The 27,370-nt window shown below is 46.3% G+C and overlaps 2 protein-coding genes across 2 annotated transcripts in view; one reads left to right on the top strand and one right to left on the bottom strand.

The window, feature by feature from the left end:
* Positions 1-27,370, top strand: part of LOC138441134 (large ribosomal subunit protein uL16-like) — a 790,661-nt gene that overhangs the window by 614,308 nt on the left and 148,983 nt on the right. The gene's annotated exons all lie outside the window — the stretch shown is intronic.
* Positions 13,695-27,370, bottom strand: part of MARCHF3 (membrane associated ring-CH-type finger 3) — a 154,271-nt gene continuing 140,595 nt past the window's right edge. The window contains exons 4-5 of the mRNA XM_069591647.1: positions 20,254-20,463; positions 13,695-13,951 (exon numbers count right to left, since the gene is read on the bottom strand). Of these exons, the coding sequence (XP_069447748.1) occupies positions 13,793-13,951; positions 20,254-20,463 (369 nt within the window). The 3' untranslated portion in view covers positions 13,695-13,792. The remainder of the gene's footprint in view (positions 13,952-20,253; positions 20,464-27,370) is intronic.

Below are 27,370 nucleotides of genomic sequence, written 5' to 3'. Positions count from 1 at the left end.
AAGGAGAAGGAAGGAGCCATGAGGAGGAAGAAGGGAGAAAGCAAAAGGATCAGGTGTTTGTTGGATGCTCACATAGCCAGGCAGCCTGCTCAGGGGCGTCATAGCCAATGTTGACTCACTTAAAGCTCACAGTGCCACTCTGGGCAAGTGATGTTACCCTTTTTTGAAGATGGGCAACTTGCCCAGCATGTGTGCATGCTCAGTTGGTCCAACTCTTTGTGATCCCATGCACGATAACCCTCCAGGTTCCTCTGTTCATGGGATTTCTCAGGCAAGAGTACTGGAGTGGCTTGCCATGCCTTCCTCCAGGGGATCTTCCTGACCCAGGAATGGAACCCTGCACTGACAGGTGGGTTCTTGACCACTGGTGGTCTATTCACTGGTGGCCTATTCCCACCTGGGAAGCCCCAACTCGCCCAGAGGTTAAGTCATTTATTCATTCATTCCTTCAATAACCGTTCACTGGCGATTTAGCTTTGCTGGGCATTGCCTAGCAAGCACCTGGAATATCAAGATGAGAGATTCAGTGGTTTTCTTGGGAACTCAGTCTGATTGCCCAGGCCACATTTTTTTTTTTTTTTTTTCCTTTTGACCCTGCGGTTTGTGGGATCCTAATTCCCTGACCAGGGATTGAACCTGGACTCCTGCAGAGGAAGCGTGGCGGCCTAAACACTGGACTGCCAGAGCAATCCCCAGGCCACCATCTTTGATAGCTCTGCCTATTCCGCTGTCCCAGGCAGCTGTTGGAAAATAATGTACGTAGCTAGTATACCAGTGACAACGGTGCTGCTCACTGGCAACAATGAATGGGGATAATCCCAACTGTCAGGTGGCCCCCTAAGCCCTATTTTAAGGCTCTGGTGTTTCTGATGTTCTTTACATTAATGGCAAATATAATGAATATTATTTGCATGCTTCAGGTTAGGAAATGCTTTCATGTAGATTAGCTGATGCGTCTTAGTCAGGAGCCAGCGAGGGATTCTGCTTTCTTTCCCGAGCTTGAGCTTGTGCTCATTCCGTCTGCCTCACTCTGCAGTGCATTCTACCCTGTAGGATGAGATGGCAAGCCGCAGCCTGGGTGGACTGCCCTTTCCTGAGCTGGCTATGTTTCAGCATGCATCTTCCCTGATATCACGAAGCTGATTAATTGTTCTGGTTTAAAGTCTCCTGTGGGGTCAGCATCAGGTAAGCTAAGCAGAGTTGTTGGAGGGCTTAAAAGAGGCCTCAGTGAAGGTTGGGCCTCAGTGAAGCAAAATGTGAGTGTCCAATCTGGGAGTGGTTCAAAGTGGCCTAGAGAATGGTCACATATTCCCCACATGTTTGCAGGCAGTAAGGGACTGGGAATGACAGGAATTACTGGAACTATGATTCAGCTCTGATTACAAAGAAGGTTTTTTTTTGTTTTTTTTTTTTTTAATCATAGTGAACTAACTATTCTTTAAAACATTCCAAGTGTAGTCATGGGTTATGTCCCAAATTTGTACTTTCCCACATGGATAGTCCTCCACAAGCCAGGCTATATATAGAAGGAAAAACAGCATTGTTTCCGTCTTTGAACTTAGCTCTGTGAATGGGAAACCCTGGATAGGAGCAGTGTTAGTGACATTGTTGCTGTCCCTTAATGGTATGATCCTGACATTTCTGTTGCTCAGTTTCCTTATCTGTCAATTGAGACTAAAAAAAAAAAATTCTACTAGACTTCTGATGGTAGAATTATATTAGAACACATAGAACGATCATACAAATATGGTAGGTCTAAATAAATACATAGGAATTTAAAGCTAATGACTACTTCAAATTTTTTGATGAGGAAAATTGGGAAGTAAGGTGAGACTCTGGTTTTGAAATGTAGGTTGTTTGTTGTTCTTAGTACACGAGTCTACCAGTGCAGATGCTGTTGGTTAGAGCTAACGCTTGTCGACTGAATGGCTAAACAAGGAAAACCATTGAGATTACTGTAAGTGCCACATTTTATTCGCTTTGTGAGTAAATACCAATTTCATCAAAGATTTAGTCAGCATTTACCAAATGCCCTCCTGTGTTCTAGCACTGACAAATACTCAGTACAATGCTGAGTAAAAGGTAATCTTGTCCTGACCCTGAAGGAGCTTTACAGCTCAGTGTGGGCCTCAATCAGATAATCACACAAAGATGGAAAACCACAGCTCTAGTAAGCATGCTTCTAAAAGGAAGGCACCCCACACAGTAGGTCTCCTGTAAGAGACCAGGGGCAGCTGGTCTCCCATAAGAGGAGGCAGGAAGGAGGCACACTTGTGAACTCTGGTTTTAAACAACAGGGGTAAACATGCCAATGTGGCCAGCCTGTCAGAGATTACCAAAAATGTCAAGGTGCCTCTGTGCTCAGGGTTCAAATGAGAAACGGAGAGGATTTCTGGAGCGTGTTTGGCAATCACTCCCCAGTTCTCCACTGAGACCCCATCTCTGAGGAAGCCTTTCGGCTGCTGCCGGTTGGCCCCCCTTCCCCGAGTGCTCTCCGAGCCTGGGGCCTGCACACAGCTGAAGCTGAGCTGTCTGCACGTGAATGCTGGTGCACTGACTTGTCTGTGTTTGATCCAGGGCAGGATTCTTCTTGTCTTCAATCTGGTGGCTCTAGGTTGATTTCAAATTTTCATTTAAATAAATAATTCCAGCCTTCAGCTGGGAGAGGGAATGGCTGCGTCGCCAGGCAGAGCCTCCCTGGGATGCTAAAGCTGCAGGGGACAAACCAGAGGGACTGAGCCCTGCCTCCCTGCCTCGTTTGCTGGAAGGAGTAACTATGGGTATTTGGCAACTCTTTCCCAAACTGCATGATGAAGCTTGGGAAACACTGAGTTATGAAATAGAGGAAGGCAGTTGGGGTGCTTTTGTCATCCTTGGCTCATGAATGCTAAGTTACAGTAATGAGCTTATCCCTGTGATGGTGTATCACAGGGTGCCGTACTATTCTGTAGCAACTTTTTTTTTTCAGTGTTTTATTATCAACAGACTCAGGATGTGTGAGCTGACCTGTGAATGACTCTGGATTGTTATAAGTGGGGAATAAGTGAGCGGCTTATGCATTCTGTCTCAGGGGAAAGTGAGGAAACCGACAGGATTCTGGAAGGTTGTTGTTTGAGGAGGCTTGTTCAATTCCAGGGAGAGAGGGGAGGAGCAAGAAACTTGAGCTTGTCTGCTGCTGCTGCTGCTGCTAAAGTGGTTCAGTCGTGTCCGACTCTGTGCAACCCCATAGACGGCAGCCCACCAGGCTCCCCCGTCCCTGGGATTCTCCAGGCAAGAACACTGGAGTAGGTTGCCATTTCCTTCTCCAATGCATGAAAGTGAAAAGGGAAAGTGAAGTCACTCAGTCGTGTCCGACTCTTTGCAACCCCATGGACTGCAGCCCACCAGGCTCCTCCATCCATGGGATTTTCCAGGCAAGAGTACTGGAGTGGGGTGCCCCTTGCTTCTCCGTGAGCTTGTCTACTCCCCATTAACTGACTTATACAGCAACTGTCCCCATCTGAAGGCTATTATGGAAGAGCTGCCGGGAAGTTGTGGGTAGGGAAGTGTTCTCCCCTCCTCCCACCTCCTGACCTGGGCAGGGCTTACGGCCACTTCTTTCCCGTGTCTTCTTTGCAGGGTCCACTTTTGCTTCTTACACCTGCTGGCTCATTCTTTTTCTCCTCTGATCACCCTGTTCCAGGTACTTCTTTCCTGAGTGGTGCTGAATTCAGGAGTGTGGGTGGGGAAGGAGGAGGAGGGGTTTCAGACGATGTCACCCTGAGACACTCTGATACTGACAGCAGAGTTAGCCTGTCCCAAGATTCTCTTAATGCTGTGTGTGTGACAGAGTGTTGGTTTTTTTTTTTTTTAAGGAATTCTGTTTTTATTTTTATTAATTGCTTTTTCGTTGTGCCTCAAGGCGTGTGGGATCTCACTTCCTTGACCAGGGATTGAACCCATGCCCTCTGTGATGGCAACATGGAGTTTTAACTGCTGGACCATGAAGGAATTCTCCAGGGTGTTTGTTTATTTATTTGGAGTATAGCTGATTTGCAATGTTATGTTTCAGGTGTACGGCAAAGTGATTCAGTTGACACATATATCCACTCTTTTTTAGGTTCTTTCCCCATATAGGTCATTAGAAATTACCGAGTAGAATTCCTTGTGCTACAAAGTAGGCCCTTATTAGTTACCTATTTTGTATATAGTCGTGTGTATACGTCAGTGCCAATCTCCCAGTTTATCCCCTGCCTTCCCCGTTGGTAACTGTAAGTTTGTTTTCTACATCTGTGACTATTTCTGTTTTGTAAATAAGTTCACTGGAACAATTTTGTTGTTGTTGTTAGATGCCACAAAGAAGCGATATCACAGGATATTTGTCTTTCTCTGTATGATGGGGGTTTTTAATGTGCGCCTTGCATGCATGTGTGGGTCTATGGGAGTGTGTGCTTTCTGGTTCACAATTACTTTTAAATTGTTAAGTGAGTTCTTCTCTAGGAGAAGAACCCCATTTTTGATTCTTGGTCTAGGTGTTGTTAACTCATTTTGGACCCAAAGAGGGTTTGATTGACAAAGCTTTCTCCTCATCTTGCCATTTGGGTGGCAAGTCTCTGTTGTACCCTGGGACCCACTAGGCACATCCTCCTTGTCCTGGGTGGGGATAGGTCAAACCATGAAGCAGTTGGTCTTGCCTTGTGTAACAGCGCTAAGAAAAATGCCCAGGCTTGACCCTACAGCCTCTGATTCAGGCCCCGCCTTGGTTTCTGTGTTCTTGCGAAGCCTCTCCCTCCTGCGGCACTGGCTTCAGCCCTCTCTCCCTCAGCTCCCTGTTCCCGGCAGAGTGGGGAGGCCTGTTAGAGAGTCTGTGTCAGGCAGCTGTGCCCTACTTTTTGTTTCCTTTTTTAAACAATTTTTTTACAATGGAAAAGTTTAAACCTGTATAGAAGTGGAGAGAATAGTTTAATGAACCCCATGTACTCAGTTTCAATAGTGATCTGCTTCCGGTCAGGCTTGTGGCTTTTATAGGCGTGTGCTCTGCTCTGCTACCCAGTGGAATCTCAGATATTGCACAACTCCTCCATAAATCCTTCAGAATGTAGTGTGGAAAAACTCGAATGAACTTTTTGGCCGACACAAAGACAAGGGCTTATGCTTATATTTATAAACATAACCATCATTCTGTAGTAGTAGTAGTGAAGTCCCTGAGTCATGTCCAACTCTTTGCAACTCCATGGACTGTATAGCCCACCAGGCTCCTCAGTCCATGGAATTCTCCAGGCAAGAGTACTGGAGTGGGTTGCCATTTCCTTCTCCAATCATTCTGTAACCATACTTAAAACAATTCCTTAATACGATCAAATATCCACTGTTCAAAGTTCCCTGATAGTCTCATAATTTCAATAATGTAGGGGTTGTCTGAATCAGGATCCAAACAAGGTCCACATCTTGTATTTGTTGATGTCAGTTTCTCAAGTCTGAATGAATTACCCACCTGCAAGTGTCAATAGTGATGGTGCTCTTTGCTGTTAAATGTCAGTGTCGTTTAATGAACTATCGACCCCCCTCACTGCTGTAAACTAATAGCCAGCAGCGCTTGATCGCACGCAGGTTCAGCTTTTTGCAGGAGTGTTTCCCAGTTCCTACCTCATCACATCAGGAGGTACCCAGGTCAGATTTTCTCCTTCTCATGATGTAAGGATCCATCTGTGAGTCTGGGTGATGAGGGTCTGACTTCTTTCATAAAGTGCCCCATCAGCTAATGGTTTTGGCACCTGCTAATGATCATTAGGCATATCGATGATTTCATTTAGATCCTGTCATTATTTCTACATTTTTAAGGTGCAAGTCTCCTCTAAAGAACTTTCCTTCATCAATTATACCCCAAGGTACAGAGCACACAAGACATTTTTTTAAAAAGCCATTATCGGAATAATGGTTCAGTTCTTTAGCACTCTCCAAAGGTGGAGAGTGGCCAATGAGGTGGTTTTTTTTTTTTAGCATCATTATGAACTTGTGACTTTTAACATAAATGATGTGTAATAATTCGGTGCAATCTGATTCTCTGTGCTGCTCATACTGTTTCACCTTAGGCTGGTGGGAGCCTGTTTGGGTTTTATCCTCTGTCCTCTGGACATGACCACAGGAGTCTCCCTTGCTTTCAGGTATGACAAGGTGCTCCATCTTCATCTTACACTTTCCCTGTCTCTGACCTAGACTCAGACATTTCTCTGAGAAGACCTGATTCGTCTTAGTAGGAAAACAGCATGTAGAAACCACAACCAGTTATGGCCAATTTTTGAAGGCTTTGCGTAAATGAGCTTGTAAGAGATCTCTATACACAGAGGAGACCCACGTGGTGTGCAGGGGCGTGACCGACAGCGACTGCATTGCCCACCAGGTTCATTAAACAAAACAAACCCCACCTGAGCTCCCTTAAATGGAGTATGGTTTTGCAGACCCTGCCTGAGTATGATTCCCAGCCCTCCTCCTGGGATGAATTAGATATACCCACAAGCATTCAATCTTCTCTAGCCCTTCTGTGAGCACAGGCTTCTGAGAGGAGATGGTCAGGCTGAGGATTCTCCAGTCCTCTGTGCTTTAAAGGCTGCTGAGGGCAGAGCAGCTGTTGTTCTGTAAGACCAGCCAGGCTGCCCCACCCCTTCCAGAGTGGTGCATACGTGCCCTCGGACAGGTTGTTGCACACACAGACCTAACTCAGGATTGCTAACTTTGTGGTGAGATGTCCATGAAGCCTGGGTCCTGTGCCCTCACAGACTGCAGAAGAGATCCAGTGGTACCCAGACGACAGAGTCTTAGATCACTGCCCATAGACTCTCACTTCATCTTTTTCTGTGGTCTGGGGCCAGGGTGCTGGTAGCCCCTTGCTGCTGAGAGGTCTTGCAGAGGGTAAGCTCTGAGCCAGTGTCCTGTGGATGTCACCAAACTGCCTGGTACCCTCAGCTGCTAAGCTGGAGGCATCAGATGTAGTTGGCCCTGCATTTACTCAGTGGGGACAGTGAGAAGAAAGGTACATGATAGAGAAAAGCCAGTGACATTTTCAAGCTCTGTAGGAGTATATTTATATGTTAGAAAAGTTATTTGCAAATTTCTCCAAAGCCAGTCTGAGCTTCCTGTTTAAGGGGCAGGAAAACAGTTATAGTTGCTGTACGATACCTCTCGCCCGCTGTGGGGCCACCCACCATCACAGGCTTGCTCACTCTTCCTGGCCTCGAAGGGCCTCCATATATTAATAGGTCTGTGATGGGTGTTCTGCACAGTCAGCCTCCTGGTCACTCCTAGGCATTTTCTCCTACAAATCTTCAGATTGACTTTAAAAAAATCTTAACATCAACAAGGCTTTAAGCTTTATCTGAGAATAAAATGCATTCATATGTCTCCTAAGTATTAATTATTTGCAGCTGGGTTAAAAGTCACAGCTACCTTCTTGCTGTGAACCAGGAGGGGATGGAGTGGGGAGGGGGAGTAGGCGGTCATTCGCTTTTCATACAGGAGTGGCTCACATGGCACAGATCTTTTCCTGCCAAGCACTTCATCACTTTTTGTAAACCCAGGGCCCCCAAGAGCCAGGAAACCAGCTGAGGTTACTCAGGATTTTAGAATTAAAAAGGGACCCAAGACTTCAGCAGTGAGGTGAGATCTAGCCCAGATCCCCAGTATATGAAGCGGAGGTAAAGTGGCTGGGTGGGGCTGGGGTACCAGGGCCATGGTTGTGGGCTTTCTTCCTGTGCCCTGTCCCCTGCAGCAAGCCAGGGCTCCAGGAAGGGCCTGGCCACCCACTAGGACAGGAGAGAGATGGCTTGGAAGGGGATCCACAAACTGAGAACAAATGCAGAAGTCAGCAAAGGTGCAAGTGAGAGGGTAACAAGCGTTCCTTTACACCAGCACTAACCAGTGAGAAATTAGAAAATCAGACATCACTTATCGTACCATAACAACACAACTGTAAACTATTGAGAAATTTAACAAAGGACACACAAGAATTTACTGACATTTAGAGCTCTATTTTCAGGATGGAGAGAATGGATGAATAAATGGTATTATGTTACGATTATCGTATGAGATTGGCTAAAAACTGTAAAGATTTGTAAAGATTGTCATTTTCATGAAATTGTTGTGTAAATTCACTACAATTCCAATCACAAGTCCATCAAGACTTTTAAAATGACTTAACAAAATTATTCTAAAATGTATACACAAGAATAAAAAGCCTGTTCCCAAGTAACTAAGTCAGTTTTGAAAAACAGAGTGAAGTTGGTGGGGGACTGGGGAGGAACTGCTATTTTCCTCTAGATAATAAAGCACATTATGAAGCCATTAGTAAGAAAAACAATGAGGTAACAAGGGAACAAGACAAAAGGGTTAAAGTTGTAAACTGAGTATGCAAAACCAGATAATGTTTATATGGAAGAGGATACACCATCCAGGTGACACCACAGGTGAATGAAGAAAGGGAGACAGTTTAGAAGATGGTGATGGCAAATGACCTACCTTAGGGAGATAAAGTTGGATCCTTACGTCAAACACAGAGGAACTCTAGATCAATGGAACACCTAAAGGTGATCCATAAAACCATGAAGATAAAGGGAGAAAGTGTGGGAGACTATCTTTGTGATTTTAGAAAGAGGACTTCTGAAATGTAAATAAGATGACCCATAGTACGAAACTCATGAGGTTGAGATCACTAAATTAGAGGGTTGTTTGTTAGGTAACAATGGATGAGGTTGTTGTAAGGATTAAAGGAGGTAATTTTCAAAGTGCTGAACAGTGCATGGCTTGTGGGAAGTGCTTGACACTGTATACATTTGTGGAATAAAATAGAATAGGGACCCATATTGGCTCATGGTGACAGAAACTGTGTCATGGACTAAAATATATGAATAACTCAATTCTTTGTACCTGGTGCCCACAAATGAGATAAAATAAAACCTCTTATAGGTCCATCTATTCATTTCCTTGATGGGTAACTATGGCCCAGTAGGTGCAAAGTGTATCCAGAAAAGAAAAAAAGAATTTTTCAAAAGGAAGTAAAACTTCCTGAGCCATCTCCTTTTGCTGTCTTTGTGCATGGAATTCAGAACCTCTAAGAAGGCACTAGCTATGTGAGCTCAGTGACTCACGAGTCCCTCATTTCTGGGAACGCAGACAACTGATGGACTATATTTGTTTTCCTCTGTAGCGCGAGATCCAGAACTGGCACATTTTTCATCTGTGATGAATTCTTAATTAGCCATAGGCTCCAGTATCAGGAAATGCCAAGTTAATTGAAATCCACGTGTGATTCAGAGATCTCAATCAAGTCAGTCGTTTCAACCTCCAGGAGCATCTCTCACAGTTCTTTGTACTCCCAAGCACAGTGTGCTGGATAAATATGTGTTGATTATTTAAAATTAATCCCTCGTCATTTTTTTTTTAATCCCTCGTCTTTCTGAAAAGGATTTAAAACTCTTTATGGTTCTTCAAATCATTGATCAAAGTTGTTAAAACCCAGGCAATCAGCCTGACGTTAGCAACAGCGAGTAGAAGGAAGGTGATGGAAGGGTGCTGATGCTTATTCATGAGCTGCCTACTGCGCACTGTCAGAATCCTATAAGGACTGTCTGCTGCTGCTGCTGCTAAGTCGCTTCAGTCGTGTCCGACTCTGTGCAACCCCATAGACGGCAGCCCACCAGGCTCCCCCGTCCCTGGGATTCTCCAGGCAAGAACACTGGAGTGCGTTGCCATTTCCTTCTCCAATGCATGAAAGTGAAAAGTGAAAGTGAAGTCGTTCAGTCATGTCTGACTCTTAGCGACTGCATGACTGCAGCCTTCCAGGCTCCTCCATCCATGGGATTTTCCAGGCAAGAGTACTGGAGTGGGGTGCCATTGCCTTCTCCAGAGGTAGGTGTTATCCCCATTTTATAGATGCAGAAACTGAGGCCTACATAAGGGGGAACCCTTGGCCACAACCCACTGCTGGTACACTGCAAACCCAGGGTGACAGACTCATAGCTGGTCCTCTCCTGCTCTGTCCCACCGAGAAGCAAAGAGTCAGGCTCACCCCAGGGCAACTCAATAGTGAGGGAAAGGCAGAGTGGCCCAAAGCCAGCTTCTCAACACAAAAACTTTCATAAAGTCAGAAAAGGTAGATTGTGGGACATAATAGAAATGACACATTTTGGACAGGGTCTGCAATTTCCCGGGTTATCATTATCTAGAGCTAATTTCTCATGACTGCAGCCTTCGTGGCATGAAGCCTCTGGCTGGCAGCCTGCGAGATCCTGCATGTGCTTGGCTGGGAGGGATGGTGTCCAGCCAGGTCTGTCCTGGTCCCAACATCTCAACTTAAAATAATCCTGGACCCTGTTCCCATCCGCTGGCTCACTTCCCATCCCCCTTAAGCCATTCTTAAGGCTTCAGAATCATAACCTGTAAATCTGTTCCAGCCTGAGCTCTGCCCACCCTACGGCTGGTCTGCCAGGAGCTTCTGGGAAGACACTGGATGAAAGTGGAGGGGGAACATGTGCCTATTTCCTTCCCTTCCTCCTTAGGGTCTTCCAGCCTGGGACTCTTCCTGGGAGGACAGGATGAAGACAGAGGCTTCATGCACACCAGGCCTTTCTGTGAGCTGCATGGAGATTTGGGACTAGGCAGACCCAGGTGGGGCCAAGAGAAATCCAAGGGGAGGGAGTCTCCAGCTGGCTGGGGCCCCAGTGCAGGTAGCTGGGCTGCCCATTCACATATTCTTTGGCTTTTCAGCATCCTCAGATGAGTTACTGGCCCAGCCACGTGCAAGTGGCCACCACGGCGCTGGGGGTCCAGGGAGGGAGACCTGTACATGAAAGACAATTACAGGCAACTTCTAAGTCAAGCTACTTATGTCTCCTTAATTGGGTTTCATCTGAGCTCCTGCTCAGTGCTCTGAGGAGCTGGAGGATTCGGGTGCATGCTCTGTGATCCTGTCCTTCCCCAGAGGAGAAGCAGCAGCACCATGCTGGTGACAACATATGGGGACAGCGAGAGTGCCCTGGACTTGTTCTGCTTTCCTTTCCCTCTGGCATCGCTGCTGTGACACACAATTATCTCTAAGATTCTCAAGGAGAGGATACAGCAAGGGGTGCTGAGAGAGGACTGTGTAAGGGGTCAGAGCAGGGAAGCAATGAGCCAGCAGGATCCTTTACCCGCCTGTGCCTTTTCCTGTTTCAAAAAGAAAGAAGCAGAGAGAGAGAGTGTGTAATACAAGGCTGGCCAGGCCACTGGTAACCCAGACAGCGCCTTCATGCCAGTGAGGAGTACACTCAGCTTTAGAAGATGCAGTGTGGCTTGGTGACAGATGCAGAGCCTGGACCAAAGCTCCTACGGCCTCTGTCCTCTTGGCTGGTGTCTTGTGCTTATGGCTGCAGTTCCCTGGACTCTCCTGCCTTGAACGACCTCTGAGTTAAAGGGCTAAGAGAGGATGAAGTGTCTTCCAAGAGCTTTCAGAATCCCAGATGGGCCCTGGTGCTGAGGGAGATCAGTGTCTCATAGGCGGAGGCTGGGTAGGGAGGCATTGATGCTTCTCTCAGCTGGTAAGGTGTCCTGGCCACCATCCCACGTACAGCCCACTCCTCACACATGAACTCTATTTAATTTCCTGGGTGGAGATGCCCTTATAGGGAAGGGACGTGGCCCAGGCACAGTACCACCTTGCCAACCTTTCCCGGTCTGGAAGCCCCAGCAAGCTGCTGGAACCTGTCTGCCTTTGCTCTTTGGCTTCATTATATCTCATGAATCAAGACAGCAGGGATTTTCTGCAGTCAACCTCAACAGGAAATGATCCTGGGAATCTGCTGCTTCTCTCTTAATTCATGGAAAACACAGACAGGACAAGTTCCTCTCAGAAGTATTTGTGCCACTCAGTTGAGAGGTGTCACTGGTTCACCTCACAGCTCGGGGACCCAGGCTGGGTGGACGTCATTTGTCAACGATGGTACAGGGATGCAGTTTGCAAGCTACCAAGTTGGACTCTTGGCTCTGGAAATTTAATGTGTGACAGCTGCGTGAAGCCAGTGGTGTCCAGCATTTTAAAAAGGTCAATTAAGAAACGGCTGCTGGTGGTGCAGCTCATGACAGCCCAAGGGGGTGAGCAGGGCCGAGTAAACAGAAGGGCTGAGATGTATATTACTGGAATTGAAGTGTCGAAGTGAAGCGTGGTGGGGAGGAAATCTATTATCACAAGCCATAAAACACATCTGAGTTTTGCAGCGGAAAGCAGTACAGCTGTTTCCCTCCCCAGACAGCGCAGGGAGCTGTCTGTGAACGGAGGGCTTGGCAGACAAAGGCGACACCTGCCTGGCTTGATCACTCTGCAGACAAAATTGTTACCCTCCTCACTGCCTGTTCTTTTGCACCTCCTGGAGGAGCACAAGGCAGACGCTGAGGTGATAGTCACAATGTGGGTCATGTTCTAGAAATCCATATTTTAAGCATTCCTCCAAGGCTGGGCTCCACCTTCTCTTCAGGGCATGTGGGTGAGTGAGCGGACGGGAGCCTGAGTGCCACAGTGGATAAGTGCCTTTCCCCAGACCCACGTCTGCTCCCTGGCTTCAGTGGACACCCAAATGCAGGGAAAGTCTAGACCTTTTACATTGTGATGGATAAAAGAGGGGCTCCTTAGAGGAAGCCTATTTCAGCCTGTGACAGCACTGGCTCATGGTTGGGGGAGGCACTGCATGGGGCTCTTTTTCAGAAATCAGACAAAGGGGTCTTAAGACTGCTCGGACAGGCTTTTTTATTTTTTTGCTACATCTACCTGTCAAGCTAGAAATTCAGCAGAGCAATGGGAGTGCTAATTGATATGCAAAACAGGTCCAGAGTTCCTAGAAATGTCTAATGATCCTCCAATTCATTGTGAATGCAGAATTAAGACCCGCACTAAGTGAAATGGGAGTAAGAACACCAACCTTTTTGCTTTCCTTTCATCTTTCCTTTTTCATATCTACTTTGGGAAGCCTCACAGGTTTTATGATTAAAAAAAAAATAGTATAGCCATCAGTGGGGTTTGTCTTTCACACACTGGGTATTTATTATTAGAAAATAGCTTCTATCAGCTGTCAGTACCAAACAAGTTGAAAGGAGCGTGCTTCTCACCATAAATTGTTTTTCTCCTTAATGAAGTTTAAATAAACAGTTCACTGTGGGGAGAGTTGTCACGCCTTTTTTTTTCTTTAAAAACTGAATAATTAAATGGATTTTAGTATAAAACATCCTTCAAATATGACTTGTCCTGCAGTTATGCTGTCCCCTTGAGGAAGGGACTTGGAAGAGATGGAAAAGACCACTCAAGCTATCAAATTACCCCGAAGAATCTACAGTAAAAACTGGGAAACAAACCAATGAACCCAAACAAAACCCATCCAAACCAGGAAACCAGTTTTAACATCGGCTTTTCAATTTTGATTATCATCTAAGTTTAATATATATATATATTTATATTTGAAATAGTAATAAAAAAGGAAGAATTGAATTGCATCCTTAGCAGGACAACCTTCCTCACATGTGAAAGAGGTGTTCAGAAAATTCCATATCTGCTAAATAAACATGTTTGGCAGCTTAGCAAATATCATATGATTGCAGCATCCATGATTTGAAGTCAAAGAGCATTCTCTTTCTTCGGGCGGAGTCTGTTGGTCAGGGCGATGTGATTACATGGCTCTGGATGTTCTTCGACCCACAGGCTTGAGGAAGGGTTTGGGAGTGGCTCAGTGCATGGCCCCAGTGCAGAAACTTCCAAACCCCAAACAACAAATCAACCACCCAACCAAACACACAAACATCAAACAATTGTCTCCTTTGAGTTCCTCTTGACAGAGTGGAGGCCCAGCAGGGACTGCTGGTTAGAAGGGATGTTGACAGACTTTGGAATGAGGAGAATCACCCTCTGATTGGTCCGACGCCATTCGTTGTACAATCGACAGTGGTACCTAAATGACACCTGGGGTTGGGAGAGGAAAAACAAGAGAAGGTTTCAGATAACGGAAGCTGGTTATCAATTCAAACAACCTATGTGCCATTTAAAACAGTTCCAAACATCAGTACAGCTGGGCAAGAGCCTGGGGCAAAACTGCTCTAGCAGGTAGATGCGTGCCGAGTCTGAGGTTCAACCAAAGAGCACTCATGCCCTGAACACAGGGGCAGGGCTCCTCTCATGCCTCTTCATACTGGGTCAAATCACAGTAATAATAGGAAATGAGGTTCCTCCTGAGCCTGGACTTATTTTCAGAGTAGGGGTTTGGACCCCAAAGGAGAAGAAAGCTGGTTGGGGGCTGTAGGCAGAGCAGGTACAGCGCCAGTCTTCACGCAGCTGTGGGACTTTTGGTCATCGAGTTTCTCTCTGTTAAATGAGAAGGATGCCAGGGCTTCACACACCCTTCTGTAGGTTGGACACTGCACAACTCAAAGGACCCCATGCACAGTATGACAAGAAGGGCACCCTTCATACTGTGATAGGGACAACCTACACCACTGTACTTGGCAGCCCCTGTGAGCGACCCCCATTGCCCCTAGCTCCATGTGATAGGACAACCTGCACCATTGTACTTGGCAGCCCCTGTGAGCAACCCCCACTGCCCCCAGCTCCATGGCTTCCAGTGGAGAAGCTTCAGCGTGGGCACCAGCTCCCCCGAGGAGCTCTTCCTGAGCCAGTGTCTGCACCCACCTCAGCATGGCAGCAGTGCCCTGTACACCACTGGCCTGGCCCTCTCCCTGCACTAGAAGCATCTTGAGGGCGGGGGCTTCTGTTGCATTCGTCTTTGCATGCTCTGCACCTGTCACCGTGCCTGGTGCTTAGGAAGTTGCTCAGTTAAGTCCACCGAGTGAATGGATGAGTGAATACACATCCTGTACCTTCCAAATGCAACACCACTTTTAGACTTGGGCCTCTCTTACACAATACCCGACAGCACGAGCAGTAGATGCCTCACCAACTGTGACATAACTGTGCCCCCAAAGTGCTTGCTTCTGGTGTAAATATACTTGAAGAAGCTTGCTTGCTTCTATGGCTTGCTTTGGAGAAGACTGGAGAAAAGCGTTGATCAATTTTCCCAGGAAATTCAAAGAATCAATTCTTCTGAAGATGTATAAACTGCCTTTAAAAGTGGAAGTATAGGTTCTAGTTTGAGTATATCTAGATGTCTAGGTAAGTGCTGGCGAAGAAGGCGCCCATGACCTCAGGATGACAAATTATTCAAGGTACAGAGTGTTTAACCACCTGGGGTAGCTGAGTCATGCTGACCCTAGTACAGGGTCCCAGTTGGCCAAAGTGGACTGATCCTATGGTTTGAGCTCAGTATTTCTGGAAGAGAATGCAGGCTCTTGATCAGAAAGGGCCTGTCTTCATGGAAGGATCATGAAATCCAAGGCCACTCACTCAAATTTCCTAGGGTAGAAAGCAGATGCCACAGACAGAATGCCAGAGACATTTCAGTATGAAAATGTAAGCTCTTAAACTCACACAGATGTGCTTTTCTCCAAAAGGCTCTGAACATGCCAGAGTGGATCAGAGGTTTTGGGTTTTTTTCTTTTTCTGTTTTTAAAGCTTGATTCTCTTATATCTGTTCTGTCCTGCTGCTGCCTGGTGCTACTCATGAAGGTAAGAGGCAGGCTGGAAAACGTGCTGATCAGGGCAAAGGGCAGGGAAGAGGTAGGAAACAGACAAGTACTAAAGACGAGCTGGGGCAGTACAAGAAATCTGGATCTGGAAATATTAGAGGAAAGCTGGATTTGAAACCTAGTCCCTCCGTCGGGATGGTAATGAACTGCGCATGCTCAGTAAGCGCGGGCACAGCGGTAGCTGCGCGCAGTAGGAGGCAGGCAGTGGGATACCTCGTTTGTAGAATGTGAATAATGATATCAGAGATAATGGATAAAAAGCAAGCTGCACAGTGCCATTGCCACATGTTAGTGTTCTAGGCCTGTTATTTCTGGCGGGTTAAATCTGAAAAGAAGATAATTTTGCAACGCACCTTAGATACAGGAAGGTGGGGGAAAAAAGAAAAAGAGAGGTTGGGCTATTTCCTCTAAAGCCTTGCTCTCAGTGTGGCCATGAAGGATGTACCACCTGGGAGCTTGTTAGAATATAACAGTTGTGGGTCCACCCAGACATAGGGAATCAGAGCGTGCATTTTAACAAGATCCCCAGGTGATTCGCATGTACGATCAAGCCTAAGAAGCACTGCTTCGAGGAACTGGGAGTCCAAGCCTTAGGAGGTCTCTCAGTTCCTTGGCTGGGAAGTACAAAAATAAGACCCACTTGTTCAGACAAACAAGTGAGACCTTACTACGTATTCATCTATCTTAATTGCTGTTCACCACCACGGTCTGCAGGCGAATTCAGTCAATAAGAAAGCATCATGTGCAGATGACGCTGCGTCAGAGATAATAAAGGTAGGTGCAGAGCACAGGGATCATGGGTCTGCAGTTGCCCTGGCTTTGGTCTCTAAGAGCGCCAAGACACTCCCTCCCCTCCGTGGAACAGAAGAAGAAGAAGGCAGGTTTGATTTAGAGATACAAAGAGGCAGTGAGGGAAACAAATAAACACAGGGAAAAAGAAGCTATGGCAGTAGTAACACTGGGACCTTCATTTAGATCTTTATTAAATTTCTGAGGTTTTAAAGAAAGAGGAGGAAGAAAGAGCACAGGACCACTATTCTAAAAACTACTCTTTACGGGATGGGTTTCTTGAAGTGTCTTCATTTTTTTCATCCAAAGGCTATTTATTAACCTCCGGCCACAGGGAAGGTCATGTGCACGGCACACAGAGGGCTGGCACGTATTAGCATCACCTCTCCCCAAGAGGCTTCCCTGGTGACTCAGCAGTAAAGAATTAGCCTGCCCATGCAGGAGACAGGAAGATCCCCTGGAGAAGGAAATGGCAACCTACTCCAGTATTCTTGCCTGGGAAATCCTATGGACAGAAGAGCCTGGTGGGCTACAGTCCATTAGGTCACAAAAGAGTCAGACTCGACTTAGAAACAAAACAACAATAGCTCCCCAAGGGAGGTGACTGGCTGAGGCCGCATGTTTGCTGTAAAGTCATGGCATGATTTGGGAAATCTCATTAGGAATTTTGATTCTGCCCTTTCTCTTTGGAGTTCATGGTGTGACTGAAGCATATGGATGAGGCCAGGGCGGTGAAGTTGTCTTCCCAGAATGGGGCCTGACCTCTGATCTGTGATGGTCCTGTGGAAGGCAAGAGGTCGGTGAGGGACTGAGTCAGCCACACTGGGTCTTGCCGGACACCCTTAGGGTGTGTCTGAACCCAAGGTGAGCCTTGCCAGGACAGCATTCTATTCAAGCTTTCCCCTCTGTAAAGAGAATTTAAATGATTGACCCACGGGACTGGGAGTCAGCCAGAAGGGCTGGATCATTCATTCCTTCCATCTGGTGATTTAATCAGTTGCCACCGAGACTCAGTAGATGGCAGACCTCCTGGGGGGGGGGGGTGGTCACTGCTACACTGGGCTAATGCAGATCCTCTGTGGACACTTTCTGAACTCTTCACGTGGACTCAGTTCTCACCTACTTGTGCCTGTCCACGGACTTCAAATGATTTGTGGCATGCACAGCGATGTTTCCGGGGTACCTCTTCCCTCCAGCTGTCAGGGTGGAGGTGACCGAGGTCTTGGCCTCCTGGGTGCCAGACACCTGTGTGTGTCAGAGGAGTGGATTCCAGAAGGCAGAACTCCCTGAGTCTGTCAAGCCTGGGCCCCGGTGGAGGCGCTGAGCTCCAAATGCACCTCCGAGCAGAGCGGGTGTGGGTCCCTCTGACAGCACCGGCGAGGCCCTTCTGGGAAGGTTCCTCTGGGGAGAGCCGGGCTGGGACTGACACCGTCGTTTGTTTATCTAAGACATTTTCACAGCATATTCTCCTTAAGTTTGACAGCTTGTTTACAATGGGTTTCTGCTGGAGGGCAGTTTCCAAGTGCTGTCAGCTTCTGAATTAAGGCTCTTGCCAGGCCCGCTCAGTACAGCATTTATCTGGGAAGGAGTTAGTCTAGATTCAGTAACCTATCGCTGAGCTGTGGCCGCTGTGAGTTTTTCACACGAAAGGGGAGGAACGCCGGTATTTCCCTCCAGTTGCTCTTCGTTGTATAGAGAGGGGAGGGAGAGTGTGAGATGGAGGAGCAAAGCAGCTGGGGGAAGAGAGCCCATGCCTCTGCTGAGTGCCCCATGGATGTTCCCGAAGTTATCCCACCTCATCCTCACAACAGTTGAGCCAGGGGTCAGCGGAAGGAGAGGGATGATCAGAGAGGTTAGGGACCCTGTTTGAAGTTACACAGCTATTTGGATGCTAAATCTTGGGTTTAAACACAGAGTCTTTGGATTCTGAAGGCATGTGCTTTTATTTTATTTTTTTACCATGCAGCACTGCCTCTTGGCAGCATTTCTAGAGTGGAGTATGTCATCAGTCTCCCGAAAGAGCCACTCCAGGGACCTTTCCCACCCAAACCTTCCTTTCACCTGAGATGAGAGATGAAACAGGATAATGTCCATTTTTCTGTAGGTAATCTCTTTTTTTCTTTCCTTCTTTTTACCCACTCCTTCCTCTTTTTTTTTTCCTTTCCTGTTAGGTAAGTGTATGCTTTACAAAGCAGATTTTCAAAAAGGCCTTAACTTAATTTGAATGTCCAGCGTTTAAGACTACATCTTCTTTCAACCTTCATCTTAGGAACTTGTACAAGAAAAATGAGAGACTAGCAAACTTCCAAACACGGTAAAACTTACACTTAATTGTTTTCCAAAGTGCTCTCCCACGTATGCTTTCACATCAATCCCCTAAGGCCAGGAGAAGCTGGTAGGATGGGTATGACTCTCATCCCTACTTTACAGATGAGGACACTGAGGCTCAGAGAGGTGAAATGACTTTTCCAGGGTGGTGCAGGACTTAGACAGTAGTGGACAGACAATTTAGTTTCTTATTTCTAATTCTCTTCCCACAACACTGTCCTTGCAGCTTCTGAGTCAGCCTGATTGCTTGATTTACAGTGAATCAAGACACAGTTTAGAAGCGTAGATGTTTAGAGGAGACAATTAAAGTTTTGACTAAGGGCTTTATTAGGCTGGGAAAATGAATGTCTCCCTTAACCAGAAGACTCCCATAAAGTTCCAAGCACCGAAATACTCCTTATGTACCCAGGCTCAAGTCATGCCCCTTTTACTGAGACTGAAATGCATCCCCCACTTAGCATCTGAAACTCTCACATGAGAGGAGGTACAGAGCTGGACAAGAGGGAAGGGCAGTGAGCAGGGGGTTGTGGTCAGCATGGTAGGGATGGCAGCCGGTGGCACAGGGCTTGGGATATAGGGTAAGGGAGCAGGTGTGAGCACCATAAGCTTCGCATGCTGACACTGTGCTGCAGAGATGGGAATGGGACAGCCTAGACAGGAAACACATATTGAATAACAACGGAGCGTGCTCGGATTAGAGATGAGCAGGCACATGCCGGGAAGCAGGGGGGCCCAGTTTCTGAAAACTGTCTAGAGGACTATGACATTCTTCCCTGCAGGTCTCACAGGGAAGCATCAAGAGAGAGCAAATGCTGCCCCCTCTTTGTGGGCGCTGCCAACTGATACCCAAGCAACCATGAGGTTAATTAAAACAATAAAAAACCAGAGAGGGTTAAAATTTTTTTCTGTCTATCCAGCAGGAACACTTATTGGGAAATGGTTTTTCTTTAGTGGTAGCTTCTCAGCTAGATGAATTAGTGGTTTTATGGGCAGCAGAATCAATGTCCCAACCCAGAATAATCAGCAGGCGAAGTGCATCTCCTCGTCCAACAAAGACTTTAGGCCTTGTCAGGACGAACGAAGAAAATAACCAGCAGGAGGATTCATGATCTGTGCAGGCAGCAACAGCAACAGCGGCCAAGCGCGTCATTCATCATGTACATCATATACCACAATCCTGGCAAAAGCGAGGAGCATGAACAAGAGAAAGAAGATGCCAGGCCTGCTCACAGAGGAGTGCCTGGCTGTGAGAGGGGAGGAATGCCCAGGGTGTATGCCTTTGGCTGATGAATTCTCAGAAGCTGGGGCTTTTTCTTTGCTTCATCTGCTCTTCCCAGCAGTGCACATACATGTACACACACACACGCACCCCGAATCACTATTGCCAGCACTTAACGCTCTTGTGCTTCCAGGCAGGTGAGATGAGCTACAGACAAGAGGGAAAGCCATGCCAGGTGGGTGCTGCCAGCTCCCACCGGCTGCAATCCCCGGGCTCCGGGCCATACTTACTAGTGTCCAAAAGAGGTAAATAGTGAAGAGTGCAACAGTGAGTGCAATCAGTCCGACGGCTTCGAGCCGACTGCTAAAGTGCAGGTGGTCCACAGCGCCCCGCAGGCAGAGCCAGCCCGAGATGGTGGCCAGCGGGGTGATGAACAAGAAGCACACCATGTCTCCAAACAGAGTCCGCTTCTCGTGCTGGGGACCTGGGTTTCTGAGCCACTGCCAGGGGAAGGGAGACAGAGAAAAGCAGGGACAAGGTTAAACACCAGGGAGGGGTGGAGACATGCTACTCTGAGGTTGTATTTGTCTTCAGCATCTGGAGAAGGCACTTCTGACCTGTTCTGAGATTACCTGGAAGCAGTAAGAGCTCATTCCCAGCCCTGTCCCATCAATAGTAGTGATGATGATAATAGTAATAACAATAAAAGCATCCTTGCTGTAGATGTCCTGCTGGTTTTGAAGAGTTCAATGATTATTATGAATCACAATGACCCTATGGGGAAGGCAGAGAGAATGTTATCTTTGAAAGGTAATTGAGGTGCAGGAAGCGCTGTAGTGTGCCAGAGCTTTTCTGTGTCGACCCTGGGAATGCGTGCAGGAAAGGGTTAACTTAGTATGCCCACGTTGCACCCACATTGCTCAAATCCTGCACATTTCCAACACCTGTTTTTTCTAAGATTGGCTCCTAAGAAAAGAGCTCTGCTGCTGCTGCTGCTAAGTCACTTCAGTCGTGTACGACTCTGTGTGACCCCATAGACGGCAGCCCACCAGGTTCCCCTGTCCCTGGGATTCTCCAGGCAAGAACACTGGAGTGGGTTGCCATTTCCTTCTCCAAGGCATGAAAGTGAAAAGTGAAAGGGAAGTCGCTCAGTCGTGTCTGACTCTTCGTGATTCCATGGACGGCAGCCTACCAGGCTCCTCCGTCCATGGGATTTTCCAGGCAAGAGTACTGGAGTGGGGTGCCATCGCCTTCTCCAAAGAAAAGAGCTCTAAGTCCTTGTGATAATGTGCCTGATAAACGTGTTTTTGTATGTCTGAGGCCTTGGGCCACATGGTGCCAGGGTAAGCAGATAGTTTATCCCAATGGTGTGATTTATGTTGAACACCTATTTTTGCTCCAGGGGCTGGAGTCTGAGTAGCTGAGGACTTTCACGCGGGCACTGCATATCTTATGTGACTGACCCTAATAAACGCCCTGGACACATCCATGGTTGATAATGACTTGCACATGTTGTTATAAACTACTGCTATAAAAATTAGGGGCATCTGTGTGATATTGCTGGGAAGGGACATCTGGGAGCCTGTGTCTAGTTCCTCCTGGACTTTGCCCCAGCACCTTCTGCCTCTGTTGATTTTAATTGGTATCCCTCTGTTGTCATTCATTGTAACCATGAGTATAAGAGCTTTTCTGGGTCTTGTGTGTCCTAGTCAGTCACTGAGGGTGGTCTTGGGGAAGGAGACTCACCTTTACTCCATGAACTCCATAATGCCCCTTCCCTTATATTTTAGGAGCCTAGATCTACTTAGGACTGTCTCTGACATCTTAGACTTCCCTGGTGGCTCAGACAGTGAAGCATCTGCCTACAATGTGGGAGACCTGGGTTTGATCCCTGGGTTAGGAAGATCCCCTGGAGAAGGAAATGGCAACCTGTTCCAGTACTCTTGCTTGGAAAATCCCATGGATGAAGGAGCCTGGTAGGCTACAGTCCATGGGGTTGCAGAGTGGGACATGACTGAGCCACTTCACTTTCTGACATCTTAATTGTGCTACCATCTTGACTGAACCAATTCCAAAAAGGGTGGGGAAAACATCAGCTTGTTGAAAGACTAGTGATGAGCATTCCCGCAGGATAGGAACAAGGCTGTCCTCCCACTTGGGGAATTACTGAGTGTCTGCTGAGATGTTTTCCATAATCCATCTAGGAAAAGTCATGCTTATGTACTGATGTCAGTTATCATATTGGTAACAAGGCCAGGTTGCTTTCCTTCAGATTAGCATGGAAACATGCCCAAGTAATTTCTCATCTCACTACCCCAACTAGCAATGACAGAGGCCAAGGAGTCCAGAGAAGGAGTCAGGTGAGGTGGGAGAGACCTGGCTGACTGTCTTCCACCTCTTCTCAGGGGCCAGCAGTGCTGTGGGCTGCTGAGAAGTTACCCTAAGGGGCCAGCACAGTGATTCCTTCAAAACCATTGATGGGAGGGAAGGGACCAAGACAGGGGAGACTGGAGAGAGGGAAGGCTATACTCAAGGGCAGACCCAGAAGACATGGGAGCTGCAAAGAGGGCGAGGGAACCAGGAAAGAGCTGTGTAGAGGCCAGCAGAAGCCTCAAGAGTGAGCCCAAGAGGTGGAAGCTCAGAGGGACAGAAGGCAGTTTGCTGTTCAAGGAAGGAGCAGACTTTCCTTGAATGTTTGCCTGAGGCAAATAGTAGAGGGCCCCAAATGCCTAAATTACCCCTTTCCAGTGACAATCCACTTTTTAAATTAATTAAACTTATTTGGCTGTGCCAGGTCTTAGTTGTGGCACGCACAACCTTTGGTTGTGGCATGGGGGATCAAGTTCCCTGACCAGGGATCAAACCCTGGCCCCTTGCATTGGGAGTGCAGAGTCTTAGGCACTGGACCACCAAGGAACTCCCTGACATTCCACTTTAAAAACGACCGAGATGCTGAAAAAAGTCACCTCAGTTCAAAAGTGGACCTGGATAAATATTAAAACATAGATAATGGGGAGTTGGCTTGTCTGTGAACATAAACAGTGTTATAAAATTTAATACAAATACCAAAATGATCAAGTGCAAACAGTAGTAACCTCACTACGTGTTGTCATGCTACCTCAGACATCTCAGCAGCTTCAAAGAAATTCAAAGAGCTCTTAGTAATTAATGTTTTTTTATCTAAATACTGGCAATATTTCTGTGAAGTGGAGAGTAGCAATGAGATATTGTTATCCCTACTTTACAGAGGCTCAGGAAGGGAGAATGACTGCTCTGGGTGATACTGAGAGGGGATCAGGGTCTCTCCACTCTTGTTCAGATGTCCTGCCAGTGAAATATTTAAAAACCGAAGTGGCAACGCATTCAGAAATCCAGACGCTTAAACACTAGTGCTGACCTAGCAGCCAGCTTAGATTTTCCCAGGAAGTAGATCTGGGAAGCTGGCCTGTTTTCCTCTGTGCCCCCCCTTGCTGGAACATAGTAGGTTCTCAATAAATTTGCGACAGGTGCACAGACAAGCTTACTTCATTGACTAAGACCCCTCTGCACCTCCCAGTTTCTGTTCCTTGGGAATTATGAACATGTTTTATGAAACCTAACTTAGCACTTTATGTAGGAGAAGGCAATGGCAACCCACTCCAGTACTCTTGCCTGGAAAATCCCATGGACCAGGCTGCAGTCCATGGGGTCACTATGAGTTGGCACTACTGAGCACCTTCACTTTCTCTTTTCACTTTCATGCATTGGAGAAGGAAATGGCAACCCACTCCAGTGTTCTTGCCTGGAGAATCCCAGGGACGGGGGAGCCTGGTGGGCTGCCGTCTATGGGGTCGCAGAGTCTGACACGACTGAAGCGACTTAGCAGCAGCAGTGGCACTTTATGTGGCCCTTGACACCGCTCACTGAAATGACTCAGGTATGCAAGGAGGTGATTATGGATCACTGCAGAACTCTGCCTGATGCACAATAAATTGCAGAGGCAAACTAGAAATTCCTATTGTTTGTTCCCAGTTTCCTACTTTCTAATTGTTCTTTGACCTTTTATATTCCTAAAAAATTTCCGGGTCATTTTTTATGTCTATGACCACCAGGACCTAGATTCTGCATATTATTAACACTGTGTGTGTGTGTATATATATATATATATATATGGGGTTTTTTTTTTTTGCTCACTTTACTCTTTGTGTTATTTGAGTCATATTTAGGTATGAAGTTCTTTTTTAAAAATCAACTACTTAAGTGATTTTTGGCTTTGCTGGGTCTTTGCTGCTGCACTCGGGCTTTCGCTAGTTTCGGCAAGCGGGGGCTAATCTCTGGCTGTGGTGCGCAACCTTCTCATTGTGGAGGCTTCTCTTGTTGGGGAGCGCAGGCGCTTAGGCACACAGGCTTCAGGAGTTGCAGCACACAGGCTCAGTAGTTGTGGTCCATTGGGTTAGTTGCTCCGAGGCATGTGGGATCTTCCCAAACCAGGGATTGAACCCATGACCCCTTCTTTGGCGGGCAGGTTCTTAACCACTAGACCACCAGGGAAGCCAAGTATGAAGTTCTTGAAATAGGTGCTGTTATGTTAAAATCTGTGACTTCTTCAGAATCCTAAGTATAATTTATCTCTCACAAATGCAGGCCCGGGAATAAGACCACTAGCAATATCTGTTGTTGAGGAAAAATTCGCCTTGTGCCACGGTAAGACCCTCTACCAATGTGTCCAAAAAGTTGATACAGGATATTTAAACAGGGTTTGTAACAGAGAGAATGTGATTTTGCCTCAAGTTCCAGCAATAGAGGATTGTCTAAATACAATATGGAATTTTCTTAAAACAGACTTCTATGGAGTAATCTCAAGTGATAACGTATATTTTGTATTTACTGACATGATATATTGCTGAACAAGAAAAGAATCCTACTAGACAGAATTACAGTATGATCCTATATATGTAGTGATGAACCTTTATACTTACATAGATGTAGTGAATTTACATAGACAAAGACCAGAAGGATCCTAGCAAAACAGTTGCTGTTCTTGGTAGTGGAATCAGAATGGTCTTTAACTTTTTTCCTTTTTGTATGTATATTTATGTTTCTCTAGAATGAACATGGATTACCTGTGCAGTTATGTACAAAACATCCAGAGAGAGAGAGAGGAAAGGGGAGGTGAAGGGAGAGAGATGAAGAGAGAGGAGGAAGTCAGGCGAGGCAGGTGTTTAGAACACAGCAAACTAAAGCAATAAAATAACCTATTACTGAGTCAAGGCTGGGGCAAGCCAGTGCTAGATATTTGGAGTTTTTTGTGCAATAGCTCATTGAGTCTTCACAATAACCCTGTGAGGATTCCTAACATTCTCCCCATGTTACAGATACAAACAATGGGGAACAGAACTTAGCAATGTACCTAACGATAGGTAGCAAGGGTTGAGATTGAAACCAGCCTCACTGGTCTGATCCTTGCTTTCCATATTTATGTTTTCTTTCTGCACCAAGTGATATTTGCATGTGTGCATGAATGAGTGTGTGTGTTTGTGTATACACCTGCACGTGCACACACGAGATGTTCTGCAGATTTTCGGCTAGGTGGGATATGGTAAGTCCTGCTGTTTTCTTGGTACATCATGTAACTGAATGGTTGGCTGGCCAGGATGTTATCATGGTAACTTTATAAAATTTGCTTAGGCTGCTGTTCTGTTCTATGTTAATTCTTTTACCACACTACAACATTCTAAGTGTTTGATCTCAGCTACATTATCATGCATTTTAGCTTAATTCATAATAGCCAAAAGATTGATCTCAACTATTGTTCAATTGCATCTTTTGCTTTTTATATGTCTTCTGCCTCTCTCTTACCAGTTGTACTTATTTAACATAAAGTATTATCCCTATGTGTAGTAGCATCTTTGTGTCCCAAACATTCAGTACAGAGCAGACAGAGGCAGAATGGCAGGTTTGTTTGTATGTCCAGTCTTCCCACTGACTTGAGGTGGCCCTTACCTTTATATCACTGGCATTTGATAGCACATTCAGCATTCGGAGGCTGAATGAATGACAGCAACTTATGTTTACATGTTAACTCAGATCTTACAATATGTCAAGCACTATCATATCTGCTACATGTAGTAATTTATCCACTCTTCAATAACCTTTGAAAGAGGTACCATTATTAACATTAGTATTTTATATTAATAGGGAAATGGAGGCATGCAGAAGTTAAATAAGTTATAGAAGTTTGACCTTGTCTTGATCTACATAGTCTAGCTCCAAAGATTGTGCTCCTATTGTATCTTCATTCTCAAAAAATAAAAAAGGCTGGGGTGTAGGAAGGGTGCGTGGATAAAGGGGAGAGGGAGAAGAGGTCTGCACCTTAACTGGCTTTATTACTACAAGAAGGAATATTTACCTATTATGGTTCCCCTGGTGTGCTCAGTCATGTCTGACTCTTTGTGGTCTTGGGCACTGTGGCCCACCAGGCTCCTCTGTCCATGGGATTTTCTAGGCAAGAATATTGGAGTGGGTTGCCATTTCCTTCTCCATGGTTCCCCTGGAGTGAAATACCAACTAATTCATCCTGCTGCTTGTGGACAGTTTTTGTAGCTAAATAATCACCTTTTTTTTTTTGAGGGGTGTCTGTGCAGCTTGTGGGATCTTCGTTCCCCAACCAGAGATTGCACCTGGGGCTCTTGCAGTGAAAGCTTGGAGTGAAACCACTGGAGAGCCAGGAAATTCCCTAAAATGTCATTCTTAGAGAGTCTTTAGTTGGACCTTAGTCCTCAGCTTGTACTTGGTGGTTAGTTGTATTTTTAAGAGCAGAGGTCAGTGATGGAGAATGCTCATTTGTATGGCCTCTTTTGCCTTGGCAGGCCCACCTACATGGCTGCCAGGGGATATGTGGGCAGCCAGGGGCACCTTCCTGGCTTTTGTTCTCTGATTCCATCATAAAGCAGAGAGATTGTACTGTTGAAAGCCCTAGCAGTGAGCTGGCTTTTTTTTTTTTTTTTTTTTGGTGGGGCTCCTTTTCTAATCATTGGCTTGTTCCCAAGTGATGAGATTAATCCACTCTTGGAAATAGGTGCAAAAGTCAACCAAACAACCAACCAAATGAAACACAACAGAAACCTCCACGGTAATAAGCAGTGTAGGGCCCGAGACAGCAGGGGGAATTGAAGCACATTCCACTGCCAGGGACGCAGTGTTGTTCACTGGCTGTAAATGGATATCCAAGCTGAGCCAGGCACTAGTGGTTATTTGCAAGGTGGGTTAACTGTGGGTTCAGTTCTAATTACAGTGTCAATTTGTTAAATCCCTTACTGCTGGGGAGGAGTGAGGGGGTGCAGTGCTGCAGGACATTAGATTCTGCCTCCCAGACTCTGAGTTAATCGGCTTTAATCCCCAAGGTGGACAGGACATTTTGCAGGTCAG

This window comes from Ovis canadensis, chromosome 5 (genome assembly GCF_042477335.2).
Source record: "Ovis canadensis isolate MfBH-ARS-UI-01 breed Bighorn chromosome 5, ARS-UI_OviCan_v2, whole genome shotgun sequence".
Taxonomy (NCBI): domain Eukaryota; kingdom Metazoa; phylum Chordata; class Mammalia; order Artiodactyla; family Bovidae; genus Ovis; species Ovis canadensis.
This window is presented reverse-complemented; position numbering and strand designations above follow the sequence as displayed.